The sequence below is a fragment of the Gracilinanus agilis genome, chromosome 5 (assembly GCF_016433145.1).
Source record: "Gracilinanus agilis isolate LMUSP501 chromosome 5, AgileGrace, whole genome shotgun sequence".
Lineage (NCBI taxonomy): Eukaryota > Metazoa > Chordata > Mammalia > Didelphimorphia > Didelphidae > Gracilinanus > Gracilinanus agilis.
In genome coordinates this window covers 152,470,792-152,490,650 of record NC_058134.1, presented here as the reverse complement: position 1 = coordinate 152,490,650, position 19,859 = coordinate 152,470,792, and the positions used below count along the sequence as shown (strand labels likewise).

Below are 19,859 nucleotides of genomic sequence, written 5' to 3'. Positions count from 1 at the left end.
CTACTAGTCACACTGGACCAGAAACAAACACCAGAGCAATAGAAGTGATCCAGAAGGATTGCTAATTGCATGACAACTGCTGAAAAATGTTCTTCTTCCAGTTTTTCCCCTCCTTTAAAAAAATGCAACCCTTTCTATCCCTCTCTCTGAGCTCGTCTCATACTCATTTGCTTTCTGAGCAGAAGCCCCCATGAGCACGGCATACTATCTCGTCACTTTTGTAGCTAGAAATCATTTTGATGCTCAAAATAGCACTTTATTTTCCACAGCAAAAGAAACATGTCTATCTGTAACTGCTCAAAAATCCAAATGACTTTGAATTCCATATTTCCTGTTCTCACATTTCTGTCCAAGATGGTAAAATGGAGCCCAACCAAAGTGAATTAATTGTTCCCAAGGGCAATGCCTTGCGAGAAGGAACAGTTCCTCTGTGTGGGAAGAACTGAGAGGAGAATGTCTTCTGGTCTCTTAATTTTCATTTCAGCCTGCTTCTGGGAAAGTCCCAAAGATTTTGAGAAATGCATTTAATTGCCGTGAATTTGAAATGGCCTAGCATAGATACACTGATTGGTCTAAAGCAGTTGTACCAAACTCAAATAGAAATAGATCTCTGTGGGATGCATATTAACTAAGAAAACCACAAATTAACATTACGAATGTTGTATTATACTTTATTTTGTTAAACATTTCCCTGTTACATTAAAAAACAACAACCCTATCTTCCATCTTAGAATCAATACTGTGTATTGGTTCCAAGGCATCAGAGTGGTAAGGGATAGACAATGGAGGTTAAGTGACTTGCCCAGGGTCACACAGCTAGGAAATGTCTGAGACCAGATTTGAACCCAGGACCTCTGATCTCTAGGCCTGGCTCTCAGTGCTTTCCCTATTACATTTTAATCTGGTTCCTGTCTTACTAGGGAGTTTTGCTTGGCCAAGCCACCTAGAGGCTGAGTTTGATATCTCCGGTCTAAAGGATGCCCTGTTAGCATTTGTTCCATTCTCTCTCCTGCCACCTATAACAAAGATGAGAACCAGCAGATGACTAGATGAAATAACTAGTGACTGATGTGGCATTTGTTCTCTTCTGTCTGGTTAAAGGAAGCACAAACTCTAATGGGTTGAGTCTTGTTACACTGAAACACATGCAATGTGATACCCGGCTCTGTGCCATCGGAAACACTCTCATGGCCCCAGAGCATGACAAAGATGGTTCCTAAGGCGGGGACTTACCTAGGAAGTACAGAATTCGGTGGTCTGGATTTTGCAGGAGATGCTACTTTAAGTTCTGGCCCAGAGTTCACGGAAGATGCCAAAAGAGAATCTTGTGCTGGTATAGGCTGGTTCGGATGTGTTTCCCTTGTTGATGATGGGAGATGCTCTTTGTCTTTAGACACTTCTTTTTCCCTGGACCGAGCTTTGTGTTCCGCCAGAAGGATGTCGAATTGCTTTTTCCGGCCTGGGACTGCCCTCCGATGATTAAGTGAATGTGTCTAGAAGGAAAGGAGGATCAAAAAAGCAGCTTCTTTGGTCAGTACGTACACCTGCTTCCCCACTCCCTCTATTTCTGAAATTGCAATTCAAGGAAATGAAGAGATGCTGAAAAGTCAACTTTCAGGCAACGGCTTTCTGCGGCTCTAAAGATGCAACCAGTACGCCGAGTGCTAGGTTAAACGGTGCCCAATATGTACATCGCTGAGAAGCGGAAGCTTTCTCTAAAAATGGCATAAAATGACAACTTCCATAATGGACACCATCCAATCAACTTTGCTGAAAAAAGCAACTCAAAGGAGCTCGAGTTACACCATAACTCATGGCAAAGGCCAGCTGGCTCCCTTGGTCCTGGTACAACAGAGCCCCAAAACAGAGAAGGGGAAGAGCTCCTATCTCCATTCAGGATGCTAACTGGGGCGTTTGGTTGCCCAATGACAGTTGCTTTTGGTCAGCTACTCCACTGGCAGCCCAGGTGTTGCTGGATTTGAGGCAATGCATGTCATCTTTACTACAGGGTTTGCTCTCAGCAGTGCTGCTGTCGCTGCATACATAAGAGTGGAGCAGGGTTTAGAACAGTGCCTGTGAGTGCCTATAAATACGATTTAGTGTCTGGCCTCACAAGTGACAAGGGAAGCCTATTTTTTTTTTCCCTTAAAACGCCAGCCTGCTGGAGGCAGGCACTCTGCTCTGCTGAAAGAGAAGAAAGCATTTCCCTACAAAGAACAGCCGGGGGTCGTGTCGAAGTTCCACACCCTGCCGCGTGCAGAGTGACATGCAAACATTTCGACAACTGGCCCCAGCAAGAGCAGGAAGTATTGTTTTATGGAAAGAGAAATACCTTGCAGGTGAGTGATCTTGTGCAAGGTTTCTTTGTCTCAGGATCCAATACTCCACAGTGTTTATTTGGGTCAAATTCTCTCTCTGGTTTAAAAAAACAAACAAAAAAAAATAAGAAAGAAAAAGGAAACTAAAGAGGATTTGGCATCAAGACTACATTAAAAAAATGCACATTTGCCCTAATGAGCAAGACATTGTCAGGCAATCTGTTTACTCAACCGGCAGATAAAATGCTTTTACCTTTTATTTTCCTTGAGAAACACTTAGAGGAAACGGACATATTTCCTTCTGAATGCAGGGAGTTTGTTAGACCTGCCACCACAGATGGGCACAGGACAAAGGACTCTCGGAGAAGACAAGGAAAGAATGTGGTGCCAGTGCATTGGGCAGGATTTAAAGTTGTGATGTCAAAAATCTAGGTATTTGGGTTTCCAGGCAAACCAAGCTACAGGCAAAGAAGGGTCACCTGAGGAGTGAGAGGTCAACTTTTACTGAGGGGTTCTAAATTTAAAACTTGAACCACTTTTACCTGCTATACTTTATAGTTCTTTAACTAGAGAATGTTCCTTTGAAATATCCTCTTCCCTGCATCTCCTCTCTTGCTAAAAAAAAAACCTCTCCCGTAGCAAGGCTTGCCCTCAGAACCATTTTTTAAACACTGTTTATTGGGGAAAAAAATCATACTTTCAAATGAACATATTACATGAACCTTGTGTCCTCTATCAAAAGAAAAGAGAAAATAAAATCATTAAACCCGACCCGTGATTTCATTGGGATAGGGAACTCCAGTTGAGAAAACTCCCTCTACTAACGCAGGTCAGGATCTCCTTTGCAACTTAAAGAGTCTCAGAGAGTTGCCTTGGGAACTGAGAGGTTAAGTAACTTGCTCTGGGTCACATAGCCAGCATATGTGGGGTGAGAGTGGGGAGGGGGGGTGTGAGGGTGGAGTTGAATCTAGGTCTTTCTGACTCTGAGGCTAGTGCTCTATTCAAGGAAGCCATTATGTCTCTCCGTCAGAATCTGAGCTATCATAGGAAAACAAAAACAAAAACAAACACTCAACCCTTTCTGTCCAGGGCACACTTCTGGCAGCATCCCAGGCAAGAGGCAAGGGAATAAATGAGTGAGTGAGTGAGCATGTGTGTGTGAATGTGTGTGTGTGTGTGTGTGTGTGTGTGTGTGTGTGTGTGTGTGTGTGTGTGAGAGAGAGAGAGAGAGAGAGAGAGAGAGAGAGAGAGAGAGAGAAGCTGCAGGTCACGAGTGGGCAGACACCTCCTAAGCACTTATCAGCAGTTGTTTCTGGTCAGGATAGGGCAGCAAGTCCTGTTTTGATCACAAGGTCCTACAAATACTCTTCCCACTGTTAATGCTGAGAGATCATGCCAAGCACTCTTAGGAGATGCCTGCTTGTGCTCAATCCTTTTGGTGAACCACTACCCCATCTGGGACCACCAAAATCCCTTCTTATTACCCACACAAACATCTTTTGCCCTTCAGAACGTATGGCCAAGGTATAACCTGAGTGGATAAACTCGATTCACCATCTTTTAGGAAGTGGGAGAAAACTAGTGGGCTCCGGGGTTGTTTGGGATGACCCCTTGGAGGTCCAGGGCACATGTTTACTCTCCATACCTTTTTGGGAACCTCACTTGGGTGCTGTTGCTCCAGGGCAGATACTGCTCCAAAGGAATTACAAAGAGCAGCCTTGGGTGGCTAACTTCTCATGTTTGGGTGGGCCTCCTGGAAGGTACAGGAAGAGGAGAGTCCCAAAGCCATTACTGGGTCCAGGCTTGCTATTGTGCTTGATGTCCCTGGATGACAGAAGATAGACCCAAGGAAAGATGATCCTAAGGCACTGGTCTGACCATGTTGCTCCCCTATTCAATCAACTCCAGTGACTCCTATTGCCTCCAGAATCAAATATAAACTCCCATTTAGCTTTTAAACTCTTCAGAAAGCAACTGGCTTCTTGCCTTTCCATTCTTCTTATATCTTACTTCCATCTGAGTAATCGATGATCCAACCATGTCTTTGCTATTCCTTGCACAAGACATTCACTTCCCCACTTTGTACATTTTCACTCCATGCCTGGAATGCTCTCCACCTCTATCTATCTATCTATCTATCTATCTATCTATCTATCTATCTATCTATCTATCTATCTATCTAATCAATAAAATGACTTCCTTCACATCTCATCTGAAATCCCGCCTTCGGTAAGAAGCCTCTCCTAGTCCTTCTTAAAGTTAATGCCTTCCCTCTGGTGCTTTTCTCTGATTTAGCCAGTATACATCTTGTTTGTGCATAGTTGCATATATGTTCTATCCCCCCATTAGACTCTGAAATCCTTGAAGGCAGGGTCAATTTCTGCTTTTCTTTGTATCCCCAATCAATGAAAACCCGGCACATGGTAAGCACTTAATAAATATTTAGAAGCAACTGGGTGGCAAAGTGTATAAAACACTGAACCTGGAGTCAGGAAGATCCTAGCTGTATGACCCTGAGCAAGTCACATATCCTCATTGGCAAAATGGGGGTAATAATAAATACTGACCCCCGAGGGTGGTTGTGAAATAAAATGAAGTAATATTGGTAAAGCACTTTGCAAATCTTAAAGCATTTTACAAGTGCTAGCTACCATTGTTGTCGTTTTTGACTAGAGCCTTTAGCTAGCTTCCTTTTCATATTTTCTTGATGGGGGCCATCAATGTTAATAAAAGGCAAGAGTTTGACTTGACAATTTCTTTGAAACAGTCACTTCTTTGGGGATGTGTGACATTTTCATGGTGTTCATTCTCAGTTTTGCCAGTTGAACCCCATTTAGCAGGAATCACAGAATCATAGGGTTTCAGGGCTAGAAGGTACATTGGTGGCCGTTTGGAGCAGTGGTTCCCAAACTTTTTTGGCTTACCGCCCCCTTTCCAGAAAAAATATTACTTGGCCCTCTGGAAATTAATTTTTTAAAAATTTAAATAGCAATTAATAGATAAGAGAAATGCACCTGCGGCCATCACCGCCCCTCTAGATCGCTGCAGCACCCACCTGGGGGCGGTGGCGCCCACTTTGGGAATCAATGGTCTAGACCAACTGGGGGAAAAAAATCTTCCTCTTATCAACCAAGTATATTCTCATCCAATCATTGCTTCAGGGACTCCAAAGAGGGGAGGAATCTACTCTGTCTGAGGTAGGACATTGCCATATTTGGACAGTTCTAATTTTTAGGCATTTTTTCTGCCACCAACCTAAACCTGCCTCTGTAACTTCTAACTCTTGTTCCTAGTACTGTCTTCTGGTACCATGAGGAGTTAAGCCTAATCCCTCTTTAAATGAAAACCCTTCCAATATATGAAGACAGTGATCCTACTGCCAATGAATTTACTTTTTCTAAGCTAAACAATCACAGTTCTTTCAACTGTCCCTTTTTATGGGATGAATTTGAAATCTTTCAACACGAGTTCAAATTCCACCTCTGACACTCCTTATGTGACTTTAGGCAAATCACTTAACTTTCCTGGGTCTCAGTTTCCTTAACTATAAAAGGGGTGTGTGTTGGGCTGAATGGCTCCAAGAGTTGTTTCCAGCTCTAGATCTATTTATGATTCTATGATCACCCTGGTTACCCTCTGTTGGACACTTCCACTTCTTTCTATTTAATTTTATTCTCTTACTTTCTCTCCTAGAGTCAAGAAGACTAAGTCTCTGTTCCAAGAGTAGTAAGGTCTAGGCAACTGGGGTTAAGTGACTTGTCTGGGTCACACAGCTAGGGAGTATCTGAAGCCAGATTTGAAGCCCTGTCTGCCTGACTCCAAGCCTGGTTCTATAATCCAGCGGGCCGCTTAGCTTCCTGTCCTTCCTTTCTTTTAGTGTGGCTCCCAGGGATGAATACTATATTGAAGATGTACTCTGTACCACAGAGGTATCTCCTCATTCCTGGAGGCCAGGACTCATCTAATGCAGCCTACCAATGCAGTAATTTTCCTGGCTAGCTTCTTGGAGAGCAGAGCCCAGGAAGCTCCTCAGGAACTTCCTGTGGGTTTATTTAGATGCATTCGAAAATTTGCTGCTCTATTTAAGAGGGACAATGTAGTGTCATAGAAATAATCCTGGGCTCCTTGTGCTGAGCCCTAGTTTGTCTCAGCTGCACTATAACTAGTTGCAGGTCTCTAAGGCAAGTCATTTAATCTCTTCATCTAATATCCCCATTTATAAAATGAAGGTGGCTGTTTTAGATGCTATCGAAGGTTCTTTATAGCTCTAAAATTCTAGGATTATTCCCTTCTGATGGCCTAAGCCATGTGACGACTTTTGCGTCGTCCTAGAAGGCACCTCCTGTAGAGTGAGGCAGTGGAAAGAACAGAGGACTGAATGCCTAGGAGTCAGAAGATCTGGGTTTTCTTTCCTCTCTCGGCTCTGCCACTAACTAGCTGTTAGACCTTGGGCAAGTTGTGTCACCTCTTTTCTTCTCTTAGTTCATCAATAAAATGAAGAGGCTGGATTTGATCTGCTCTGGTGGCATGGCATAAGGAATAAAGAATAGAAATGGAGTAAGGATGACCTGCTTCAGAAACTTATTAGCTACATGACTCCTGGCATGGCACGAAACTTTCCTTAGTCTCAGTTTCCTCATGTGTAAGTTAGGATAGCAGCAGAACCAGCATCACTTTCATGAGGATCAACTGAGAGCATGCATGTAAAGTACTCTACAAACTTCAGAGTTATCATGTAAGTTTGTTTAACTATTATTTTTCTGATGATCTAACAAAGGCTCCCCTGGATATGGATGGCGGTGAGGTTTGTGGAGCTAGACACCGAATACAGGATAAATGAACTTCTCAAGAATTCCTGATGGTTTCTAGAATGGAGGAGAGTGGTGTGGGGGAAGGGCAGAGAGGGTAGGGGGAGTTGTAAACTGAGCAGATTTTGCTCAGACTCTGAAAAGCTGTCTGCATGGTTGCTGGTACAAAGTCTGAAGCTAGTGAATGGAAGTGTTCCATTTTAAAGAAATGGAGATGGAGTGGGGGGTGGGGAGGGGTGGAGGAGGGGTGTGAATAAAACAGCCTTTAGTTCAAAGCCAAATTCCCCAGCAGGTTTCTGCCAAAGCGCCTTTTATTTTTGCTTCATTTTTAAGAGCTGAAAACAGGACTAGGGGCACCCTTTCCCTGTGAGCTGCTCTCCAGTCATTAAGAAAGAAGCTGAGGTGGAAGGCACTCAAGCCCACCTTGGCATGGAGCCCTCCTTCTCTCTCTCTCTCTCTCTCTCTCTCTCTCTCTCTCTCTCTCTCTCTCTCTCTCTCACACACACACACACACACACACACACACACACACACACACCACAGAGCATACACTTCACATTGCTTTGGAGATGGGCCATTCAGGCAGGGCAGAAAGATGGCTGCCAAGTGTGAGAGAGAGGTGGGGAAAAGGGAGAAAGGCAGAGAGAGAGAAAATATACCATAAAATCTGCCCCCTCCCCAACCAAACAAACCAATGACAACAGCTCTTCTTTCCCTACGCTTCTCCCAAATAGTAGTTATAAAAATCCAGACTGGTGTGCAGGATGAAAACCAAGGTCACGTATTTACTTGCACATAGAAATGAAGTAAATGCCTTTGGATATATCACGTCTATGACTGTACTATTTAAAAAAAATATAACTTTTCCATCCACTTCTGTGAGTCAAAACTCTAAATTCCCATTCAGAAGAATAGCCAGGGGCATAGAATCTGGTGAGACACAAGGACAAAACTGGAGCCCCTCACCCCAAACCTTGCCAGGGAATGAATAGTACATGCTGATGAATAGCACATGCTGAGCACTTAAGGCTGTCAAACTTGATTCACTAGCTTTCTCTGGAATATTCGGGACCCAGAGTCTTATTTGCAATTGAGTTTCTACTACAGATAGTATTTTTGTACAGCCCCTTCCTCCCTTCCTGAGGTTCTTTACCCCAGTCTGGTCTTTCTTTTAGTTTCTGGTCAATATGAGACTTGCACCCACACTGTCTTTTGTGGCACTTGAGCTGATAACTCTAAGTCAATGCCCCATTCACAAGAGGAATCCTGCTGAAAAAAAAAAACAACAACAACCCAACAACAGTGCAAGTGATCACCCAGTCCTGCAGGGAACCAATTCGGGGGTGGCCAGGCAGGGCTGCTCAAGTGACTGCTCTTGGAGCAGCGAAGCTGATCCTGCCGACAAAGGCCACTGTCAACAGCTCTGGCTTGGGCTTTTCTTCAAGAGAACACTGAACCAATCAAGTGGTGGAAGAGGGAGCAGGAAACCCAGAATGAACTTGGAAACCTACCATGAAAAAGGGCAGAGGTTGAATTTTGTCCTTTGAAACCTATTGGCATGACCAGCCCTAATCTCCACTGAGCCCTTCGAGAGACGTCATCCAGAGCTCTCCTAAGCCACTGTTGAAAGTTCCTAGAGTGAGTCAATGAGCCTGTCAGCAGAAGATGGCTGTGCATAGCTAGAGTGCTACAAGGGCCCTGGAAATATGTGGATTTGCTGTTGTTATTGTGTGGTTGGAATCGCCTCCGTGGAGTTATTCAGGCTGGACCACAGGGTACTTAAGCAAAGAGATGGATTTAATTGGATTCTAATAACACTAAAGCCACTTTAAGCTGGGATTTTGTGACTGAGTGTGTTTTCTCAAGTGGGGGCTCTTTGCAGGTCAATCACACCTGGAGTTCCTTTTCATAGGATGAACAGCCTGGCTCGGAGGCAACGGGGTTGCTAGGAGTGGGGACCACTCCGCTGGGGAGGGGCAAGGGGCCAGCAGGCTGCCATACTCCAAAGGGACTGTGACCTACCTGAAAGTCTCTTGTAAGGCTTGTTGCTTTTGGTGCCATTTTGGTGTTTCTTGTCTACTGAGGGAGATACGATTCCTTTGCCATTCAAAATCTTCTCTGGTGACGGTGACACCGGCTTGGACATCAACACCGGTTTAACTAAAGGTGGGGTAGGCACAGCAGAGGAAGAGGTGGCAGAGGTCACAGGAGTAGTGGTTGTTGAGTTCATTTTGACATTGGCACCGTCTGCCTTCACTAGGTTAGGAATTTTCTCTAAACTGACTATAGGAACAGGAACACTGCAAAACAAAGGAACAAACACAAATTCTTTCTTTGGTGCATCATGTCCACTGAGGGGAGATGTTCACCCAACCCCATTTGCCAGTTTGCCAAGAGCTCCATGATCACTCCTTTGTAATGACCCTGGTGACGTGGGCTGTGGGGAATTCCGTTTTGTCGTGACCAGGAGGAAAGCTGGTATCCCAAGGTCCAGCACAGAACCAGGAATGGAATCAAAGCTGACCCCTTCCTTCTCCCTCACCCATCATCCTGCTTTAGCACCCTGGGCCATTACATTGCTTCCTCCACCGCCCCAACCCTCCTCCACTCCAGTCTCCCTAAGGTGGTCTCATCTGTAAGACAGCACCTTTGGCGGCACGAGATCCCTACGAGGAGAAATGCTGGTTGTTACCAAAGGCAGTGGCACCACTTGCCGAAATACTCCCCTCACTTGCTCTCGCGAGTGGTTAAGGCTCCCATCCCCATCCTGATCAGGCCTGACATCTGCTTAGCTTGGGAGTGCTGACAGGATCACACAACACGATGGGATGGCTTCAGGCCAGAGGACTACACAACATGCTGTCTGAGGGCTTCTGGATTACTCTCATATCCTGGGAACGGGCTAAAATGGAGTGAGCCGCCGTGTAACATTATCTAATATCCCATTTTAGTCAGCTAGTTATGTAAATGGGCAATTCTCAGAAGCTGGCAGCTTTCTTTACATGATGAATTTTTAAAAGGCAGCCCATGAAGGTGTACTTTCGCTCCTCAGAATCAGCACTAATCACGGCTATTTCTTCCCTAATACCTGCACTCAGGAGTTTTAAAATGGGGTTAGTCCTTCCTGGGGATCTATAAGGGACTCAGCCCTAGCTAGGTCCCTGAATGAAAAGGGTCTGATTTCATTTAGTCTCTGTCCAGGCTCCAGGGGAACCTCTGCGTTCTCCCCTCCAAGCACAGGCTGCTTTTTCAGCTCCTCACTCATCTGAGAGCCAAGAGCCAGGCTGGGGTGTTGAGGACCTATGCTTACTGAGTGAGCTCTATAACATGAGTGGACACAGACCATTAAGTCCTTTTGGTCTAGCAGTCACTAAAGAGGCATTGAAAGGTAGCCCGAAGGCACGGTGGATGGAGTGTTAGACTTGGAGGCAAGAAGATCTTGATTCAGATCCTACCTTCAGACACTTAATAGCTATGTGATCTTGGGAAACTCATTTAACTTCTCTGAGACTTAGAATCCTCATGTGTGAAATGAGGTAATAATAGCCCTTTCTTCACAGGGTCAGTGTGAGGATCAAATGAAATAATGTGTATAAAGCATTCGGTAAAAGTTAAAATGCTAAAGAAATTTAAACTATGATCATCATCTTCATCATTATTAGCATTAAGACTGGAACCTGTGTAGAGTTAGGGAAAACCATCTTATATCCATAAAGAGTTTCTCCTTCTTTGAATTTCATGAAATGTTTATTTGATTAACTTAATAATTTAATAAATGGTAACTCTTTTGTCCCTAGCCTCTTTTCTCTTTTAAAATGGGAGCACAGATGCTGTTTACAGATTCTCAACATCTTGGAAGGCAAATATTGGACCTGACAAATCCACTGTGCTGGTAGGGAATCTGGAGGCTGCCCACTCTTGGATTCTTTCTAGGACATTCTTTTCCTTGGACTGAAAAAAAGTTATACAAGACTCTGGGTCTTTCAATAGGGTCAAGCAGGCTGGTGGTTTGGGGTGTGATAGGAAACCATTACTCTTTCTAGGATTTCCAGAGTAGGTAAAGTGGTGTGGAAACTATTTTAGACATAATCGAACATCTGCTAATTTCTAAAACTCATCTCAAAGCACTCAAATACACTGAAAGACCAAAACACCATTGAAAAAGAGAATTTGAAAACCTTGCACAGTGCATTTTGTTACATTTCTAATCTAAAAATAAATGAGAAAAATGAAAACCACACATACACATAAAACAAAAACCGACAGCAAAACCTGTACTAGGGAATTTAGGATTACTAGGAACACTTTCCTCTTTTCCTTCCTTCCCACTTACTTCATACACACCCAAGAGCTGCTTAACAAATAATCAGTGATTTCATTCCTATTCCTTTTGAAATGCTGCCTTTTAGTTCTATGACTATTTATTTCTGTTATTTTATTTCTGTTCTTTTGAGTGTAGATAAGGTGCTAAGTGGTTCATCTAAATCCTGGAAGGTATAAGAAGGTAGAAACATATCTTTGAGCTGCCCCCACCCTCCCTTTTCTTTGGCATCCATATTTAGATAAAAGAGTAGTGAAAGGGAAAGGAATTAGCATTTGTATAGCACCTACTAAATGCTTTACAAATATGACCTCATTTGATCTTCACAACAATCCACTGAGGTAGATATGGTGGTTAACTCCATTTTACATGAGAACTAAGGGAAAACAGAGGTTAAGTGATCTGCCCAGGGTCTCACTTCTATTAAGTGTCTGAGACTAGATTTAAACTCAGGTCTTCCTGACTCCCCGGCCCAGCATCCTTTCTGCTGTAAACACTGGAGTTTTGAACCCACAGAATTAGATTCCTGGCTTTGCCACTCACTCACTAGAGCTACACCACCTTAATTAAATCATTTATCTGGGAGTCTTAGCTGTCTCACCTAAAGAAGGAGGATAACAATCCTTGTTTTACCAACCTTTTGGAGCAGTGAGGAAAGCCCTCCATATTGGACAATAAAAATGTGAACACTGACTATAATGATAATGAGTGTGTGGTCTACCTAAAAAAATTCAGGAAAGGGAATTTGAACGTCTCAGTTCTAGACTGACTAATCTCCTGCTTGGAAACTCTGTGAAAATCAGTGACCACAGGATTATGATTTTAGAGCTAAAAAGGTCCTTTCCAGGCCATCTAATCTCTAGATTTAACAAATGAAAAAAAGAGGTTAAGTTACTTGCCCCAAGTCACAGAGGTAGTAAGGAGGAAGAATTTGAATTTGAACTCAGGTCTCTCTGACTCCAAAATCAGGTCTTTTTCCCACTATAGCATGCTACTACTTCCTGAGCCTTTTGGGGTCTTCATTTACCCATTTGCAAAATAACTCAGCAAAGTGCCAAGTAAATAATAACTTATAAATGTTTCTATTTGAATAGAATAAGCAGAGGATATTTTGAGAATTGATGCAAATACAACCCCAAAATTAAGTGTTTAATGTAGCATGCTGTCTTTTCCCCCCAAAGTGTATATCCAGCTAAGACTTGGCTTCCCCAAGTCAGCCACAAAATTATAGATGCAGCCAATCCAGCTCTTTGGAACAATGCCAGCTGTCTCATCTCCTTAGAGTTCTGTTGTCCCCATTATGTTTACTTATACTTTGACCAGGTTAGATATACCAATTACCAATCTCCTATTTTGAGCTTTCTGCCAATGGATGATGGAGTGCTTGTTTACTATTCTTAAGCTGCTAGTTAGTGTTCCTAGAAATCCTGCTGGGCCCTAATTACCTCAATATATAGAGGCTGACAACAGAATCAGAATGAAACTAGCCAATCGGAGAACTAACCCATGAGGAGCCTGAAAAATACCAACATCCAATTCTTTCAAGCCTCATTTATTTTGGAAGGGGTAGAATTTGGAGATAGTCATCTATCAAAGAAGTCCAAATCTAATGTGATCAGTGTCGGCCTTCCTATGCCTGGCAAACTTCCATGATGCCAAGCTATGAGGTAGAACGTTGGGGACGGTAGGAATGGTGTACTTTCTCTGTTGTGTCATTTTCAAGGGTCTAAGGCAACTGGGGGATAAGGCTATGAAGCAGAGGGGGTAGAACTTGGCAGCTGCTACTGTTGATTACTTATTTGGTCTCTCTTTTTTTTCCCTAGAAAAATACAGGGTAGCCCTCAAGTCCTTGGGAAAATGTCCAGATGTCCCTCTGAAGCAATATGATTCTAGCTAGAGTCAAGGAGGAGACTCTGCTAGGAATCAACAGAAAAGAGAAACTGGTAACTCTAATGGTTCTAGGGGAGGAGAAGCTGGGAGTCAAAACACATCACCAGGAGAAATTAAGAGGAAGTGAGAAGTGAAAATCATACCTATGTGACCGTACCACCCTCATCCCACCCAGTATAAATGGCAGCCATGGGCTCATCCCAGTATTCTGTCTCTTTTCTTCACTCTTACTGGCAACAGTCTTGAATCCCTAAATCAGTGAACAGAGAGGAAATGTATGCAAGATATGCCATACACAATTTGAAAAATAAATCCCAGAGGTTCTCAACCTTTTTAAAAATCAGAACATGAAAGTAACCCGAAACTTTTGAGAGCATTTCCCTCTCCCTCTCTGTTCTGTCCCACTCTGCACCTCTTCATTTACCCCATGCTCTTATAATCTAGGGCAGAAGCTCTTAATCTGGGGTCCTTGGAGCACTAGTTTTTTGGAGAGACTTCAGGGCATCGGTGGTCTTGGATGGAAAAAACCCCAACAACAATTTCTAAGAAAGGGTCCATAGGCTTTACGGGGCTGCTAAAGCAGCTTATAACAACACAAGTTTCAAGAATTTGTGGCTTATAGTAAAAGAAAATATTTTTGGTAAGTACCCCTGGAAAGATTTTTTCTCTGTCCCTATCTTTCTCTTCCCATCACCCTTAGTTTTCTTTGCTCCAGCTACTTTCCCAGGACACAATGGGTTTAAATAGGATTTACTTTGGTGTGCATTCTCCTTTGAAGTATGGAGTCTTGAAGAACAAGGTAAAGATGCTTCCATTTGGGGGGTAAGTTAAAACATGCTCTCCGATTCCTCTAATAATGGGACCATTTTCTATAATTTATCAGAGGAACTCAAACAATTCAAAGTCAGGATGGGCTGCAATGACTAGCCCCCAATTTGTTGCCTAAGCGGTTTGTTTCTGGGTGGTAAGCCTAGCCATCCTTTCTTGGGTCTGATGGCTCTGTTCCTGTAATTTCCTTCCCCCAGTTCCAAGGAATTCCCCAACTCCCTCCCAGAAGCCTCACAATTAGCCACATTTACCCACTCACTATCGTCCTCTTTGCAAGCAGTATGTGAAAGAGAAGGATGATTCTCTGATCTTCTCCCGCTGGCTCCATAATGCCTGTTTTGTTCGCTTGGGATGAACTCTTTAAGGGAGCACGGGGCAGCAGCTTGTTTTCCTGCTGAGTGTAATATACTGGGAGTAGTTATCTCCTTGTTATCTCTGTACCTCTGCATGGCTGTCATGGAGAGAGGATTGCATAGTCAGGGGCCGCCCTCCCTCAGCCCTGCTATGGAAAACATGGGCTCCCCACAATCAAGTGTTTGGCCATGTTGGGGGACAATCTGCCCGCTTGTTTCTTCGGGGCCCCTCTGTTAATTGCACATCTTTCTTCCAATGCACTTGGCATGTATAACTTGCCCTTTCTAGCCAAAGTGACCCTTTGGCCTTCACGAATAAGTTTCCTCTTACATTCATTCACACAACGTGCCTTTCATACACCCTTGCTGCCACCCCCCACCCCCTCCCCACTTCGCTCCTTACTGTCTGCAATGGAGTCGAGGCAGATCATCTCAATTTCCATTTGAGGAAGGTGGCTGCCATATTCCTAGATCCAGGCGCTATCAGAGTGATTATACCTTATTGATGATCATAATTTACAGTTTCAACATTATCAACACATAAATCTTGAGAAAAGGAGAATTTTAGAGTCAGAAGGGTCCTTAGAAAAAGGTTTCTCATGTCTTGAGACCTGCAGAAATGTTCCCCAATTATCCTTACACTTACCTGCATAGAAACAAGATGCATTTATTGAGGGAAAGCCTAAAAAAATGTAATACTATTGCTGGGGATTACATTTTTGATGAAAATTCTTGGTTAATCCCAGACTAATTTCTTTTAGGAACCTGTGCTCATACGCCTGTTCTAGTTGCCTGAATATATAAAATGTCCCCCTCATTGATATGACTTCCAAGAAACTCAGGAGGGTTGATTTATCTAGTCTTCTCTCCTTGGAGGTAAAAACAGCATTACAATATCCCTGAAGGATTAGTGTTGTCCTATTTTAAGACCTTTATGCAAATGATTCCATAATCTCCATTGATTTCCCTCTTCTATAGTGACTGTTAGGAAATTATCGTTATATCTTTCAAATTGAAACAAGACTTGGGAACAACTAAAAAAACCACACAATATCATCACTGAGGGCACTAGATTTAGAAATATTTGGGGACTGGTCTGAAAAATGAAAACTTTTGAATCCCAAGCATGACATCCGGAAAGGTGCCCAGTGAATGTTTGCTGAATGAATGTTATCTCCTATGAGGAAACAGATCATTTTAAATTTAGTTTGCAAACACTATAATGAGCATGGAGTACAAGCATAGCTTGGGAAATAACAAAACAAACCTCAAAGACTTTACCAACTCCTTTCTGAATATTACGCCTTGGAAACAGAAGGCAATATAGGCAATTTCTTTCAGTTTTAGCAAGCCTTTGAATTTTATCCTACAAAACACATCCTTAATAAGTCACGAAAATGTCTGTATCACAGGGTTCTTAGATGGGTACACAACTGGCTACCAGGGCAAGACCAGACAGATTATTGCTAGATCAATGCTGACTTGAGGGCTATGGTAGGAGGTATGAGGCAGGAGCCTGTCCTGCAAAGAATGCTTTATGGCATTTTGACATTAATGACCTTAGTGACAGGACAGAAATTTTGTTTATCAAGTTGGCTGAAAAGTTGACCAGCTCCTCAGGAGGAAAGGATCAAAATTCCCTTCACAATGACCTTGGCGCAGCATTAAAACACTTGAAAATAAACAGAATGAACTTCAGGATGGACCAACAGTGCTAAGCTGAAGGTCCTGGTGTCAGCCTCCACCTCCGACTGGACCTAAAGCTCTCTCATCCCTGAAGTCCACTGAGTTTCTGACTGGTAAGCATTCATCTTATCTTGCCCAAAGCTACTCACTAGCTATTTCCATACCATGCCATGCCACTATGCCATGCCATCTCACATGTATTTCTTTTCCAACTCTAGCTCTGAGAACAAATCAACACTACTATTCTTGGAAAGGAGGAGTCAATTGTTGTATGGTTCCTTTCACCACCCCTGTGATATTCTTGTTCAAAACACTTCTTTCTAGTCATCACTTCTCTATTTGAAGGCAAGCTCCTTGATGGTAAGGATTGTCTTGCTAGCTTACATATGCACCCCCAAAATAGGCAGAGTGCCTGGGTTATAATAAGTGCTTTATAAACACCTTCTCATCAATTAACTAGTTAATTAATTGACCCATTCAAAGTCGCTCAATTAAAAAATGCTCCTCAGGTGACTTGGCTTCCCTTAAAGCTAAGCACCTTAGTTCTGGCATGTTCTTAATGAGCTGGTCATCACCAAAGCTCTGGATAGGTTGATTAGACTTCCTCATCTGGACCACCAAAACACTTGGAGAAAAACTGCAAGTGGTTGCTTCAACTTCCTCTTACACAAAGACAACCTAGGCATGAAATCAAATGTTATAATCTATAGAGAGAACTTTGCAGATGTTCAAACACTATTATTGTTCATTATGAAAAGAAATCTTAGTTATTAGCAAGTGCTCTTTAGGAACATGATAAGCAGTGGAGATTACTGCTGATTATACAAGACACTTCAAGAGGAGAAACCACGGTGTGCTCTTCTAGACACCACTTATCTCCAAAGCTGGGATCTGGGGCCTCACCTCCGGGAACGTGATCGATTAATGGAGGTTGGGAAGATGGTGTGCACCTCCTTCTCCTGTAGCAATGGCCCATTGTAGAGTTTTTATACAATATAGCCATATCTACCCTTATTCCTCCTTGTTACATATTCTTCCCCTTCCTTCATGGTGTAAGATCTGAATGCAATTGTCCCTTCTCCACCTTCAGAGGCAGGCATTAGTCCATAAGGGCAGTTATAATTTAATTGCTAACTGGACACTCATAGCAGTAGCTGCCATAGATTCCAATGGAAAACTCGCTCCTCCACTGCTCACTTGCCCTCTGTCCTATATGTTACCTGATAGCTTTTATACCCTTCAGAAGGCGGGCTATCCCACGAGGCAGTGGAAAGACAGTCAATGAGCACTTAGTAAGTGTGTACTATGGACTGGACACTATATTAAGTACAGGAACAGCAAGCCCCTTGCCTCTGCTGTACCACAACCCTTCTTCGTTTTGGGTAAGACAGAGTGAATCTCATATGGTGATTAGGCATGGATGGGTCATAATCTGCTCTGAAGATCTCATTACATCTGTTCCTCAAAACTCCCCCCTCTTCTAAACTCCCATATTTTGGTCAAGGCCTTGGCAGCCATCCTTCCAGTCATCCAGGTTAACAACTTCAGTGTCATTTTTAACTCCTCTCTCTCACACCTCATGGCAAAATTGTGGTTTCTATCTCCGTAACCCTTCCCCCACTTGTTCCCTTCTCTCCCCTAACATGGCCTCTACCTTAATTTCAGTCCTTATCGCCTCCCTCATCTGGACCATTAAGTAACCTTCTGACTGGCTATTGTCATCTTCCAGCCACATCTCTATACTATCCAATCCCATCCTTTCCACAGCTGCCAAAGTGATTTTCTGAAACCGATTTCCAATATTGGACCACATCACTTAATAAAGTCAAACGGTTCCCTATTGATTCTAAGACCCAAAATCATTTTGTCTTTGTCTCCTTGTATAAGTTTTATGATATACAGTTATCAGCACAGAAGTACCCGAGAATAATTTTATGAATAAGTAATAAACACATATTGGGCTTGCCTGCTCAAAATTTTCTTGCTAAGAAGGGCACAGTTGATCAAAAACATTTAGAGAACACTGTTCTGAAGCAGCTTTGGTTTTCCTGTTAGTGGGGATATGGAAGAGAACCAAATACTGAGACTCACAAAACTCAGAAAGTCTCTTTTTGGAAGATACTCTAGGCACACTGACCTGCCCAAAAAGATTCTTAGTATTTCAGGAGGAAAAATGAACAAGAGAAAAATAGAGGTAGGTAGATGACAGCGATGATGGTGATGATGATCACTGCATTCATTCATATACCTCTTTAAGATTTCCAAAGTATTTTCCATATACCATCTCATGTGATCTTCACAAGAAGCTCGTGAAGTATATGCTATAGGCATTCTGATGATCCTTTTATGGACGAGACACCAGTTCCTTTGGTCACATAGCTACTAAGTGTCTGAGCTAATACTCAAACCCAGGTTTTCCTCAGTGGCATGGAGTTATTCCTTTTATAGTAGATTATCTAGTCTTCTAGAGGACCTAGAGCTAGAAGGAACCTCACTAGTCATCTAGTGTGAACCCTTTATTTTACACGTAAAGAAAGTGAGACCTATAAAGATTAAGTGACTTGCCCAAGACAACAAAGGTAGTAAGGATCAGAACTCAGGTTCCACTTTCCCCAAGTTCAGCGCTCTTTCTACCCCACCCCACTAAATTAGTGATACTGTGACAAAGGTAACAAGGAATTCACCTTAGTAAAATTTTTAGGATTTGCCTTTACTCGTTGATAGAACAGAAAACTACCATTTAACATAGTGTAAGAAATACCAGTCAGCACTGTGTCCCTATGCTTCATACAAGAAGAAAACAGACTTGACTTCAGCTGCTTAGTGCTGTTCGAAATTCTTTCCCTCAGGAATAAAATTTTTTTTATGCCACGGTGATTTTGGGGAGAAGAAACAGCAACTTCGATTCATATTTGGGTCTAAATATCTGAAAGCAGATCTTTCCCAAGAGTAGCTTTTGTCCAGAAGAGGAGAGAGGAGGGCCTGAGCCCTGGACAATGAGGGGGATGAAGCCTGATGGGGCAGAAGTCATGAATGAATACAGAACTGAAAGGAAAGGGGTCTAAAAAGGAAGTTCACCTTTCTCCATAGCTTAATTTTGGGCCAACCCTGCTTTAAGGGACTAATGAGATGGGAAAGTGACTGTCTTCAGCCACCAGATGTCAGTGTCCAGAAGGAATCTTCTTTTGGGCTAATAATGGGATCCCTTTGAACTGAGGGTAATGCTGACTTGGCTACTGCATCCCCTCCTGGAGCCATAAGAGCCGAGCAATTCACCATTATCTCTCCTTCACCAGGCTCTTGTGTCAACAGAACTGCCAGGGTAGATGGAGGGCAGAGGGAAAGCCTAAAGAAGCCATGAGAAAGAAAACGACTTCTCCATCTTTGGGAAGGGCTAGGGAGAGAGAGGAGAGGCCACCTTGTTGGGTGACCTCAAGTACTTGTGTTGGCATACCAGAGTGCCTGGTGAGGACCAGAGCTATTCCTGGCTTCCTCTCTGACCCGATTATTCATTCAGGGGGAATTAGGGGATAAAAAGGACTGGGTCTCAGTATTAAAGTCATCTGAGATCGGCCGATTTGGCACACGTTTCAGGATCTCAATCTCTGCCCAGGATTGCCTTGGATGACCTGCTACCCTCAGAAGGAAAGAGAGA

General features: G+C 43.1%; 1 protein-coding gene across 4 annotated transcripts in view; it reads right to left on the bottom strand.

Moving 5' to 3' along the window:
• Positions 1-19,859, bottom strand: part of ATXN7L1 (ataxin 7 like 1) — a 278,870-nt gene that overhangs the window by 32,517 nt on the left and 226,494 nt on the right. For all 4 annotated transcript variants that reach the window (XM_044678663.1, XM_044678662.1, XM_044678665.1 and 1 more), the window contains exons 5-7: positions 9,149-9,426; positions 2,333-2,415; positions 1,234-1,493 (exon numbers count right to left, since the gene is read on the bottom strand). In XM_044678663.1, the coding sequence (XP_044534598.1) occupies positions 1,234-1,493; positions 2,333-2,415; positions 9,149-9,426 (621 nt within the window). The remainder of the gene's footprint in view (positions 1-1,233; positions 1,494-2,332; positions 2,416-9,148; positions 9,427-19,859) is intronic.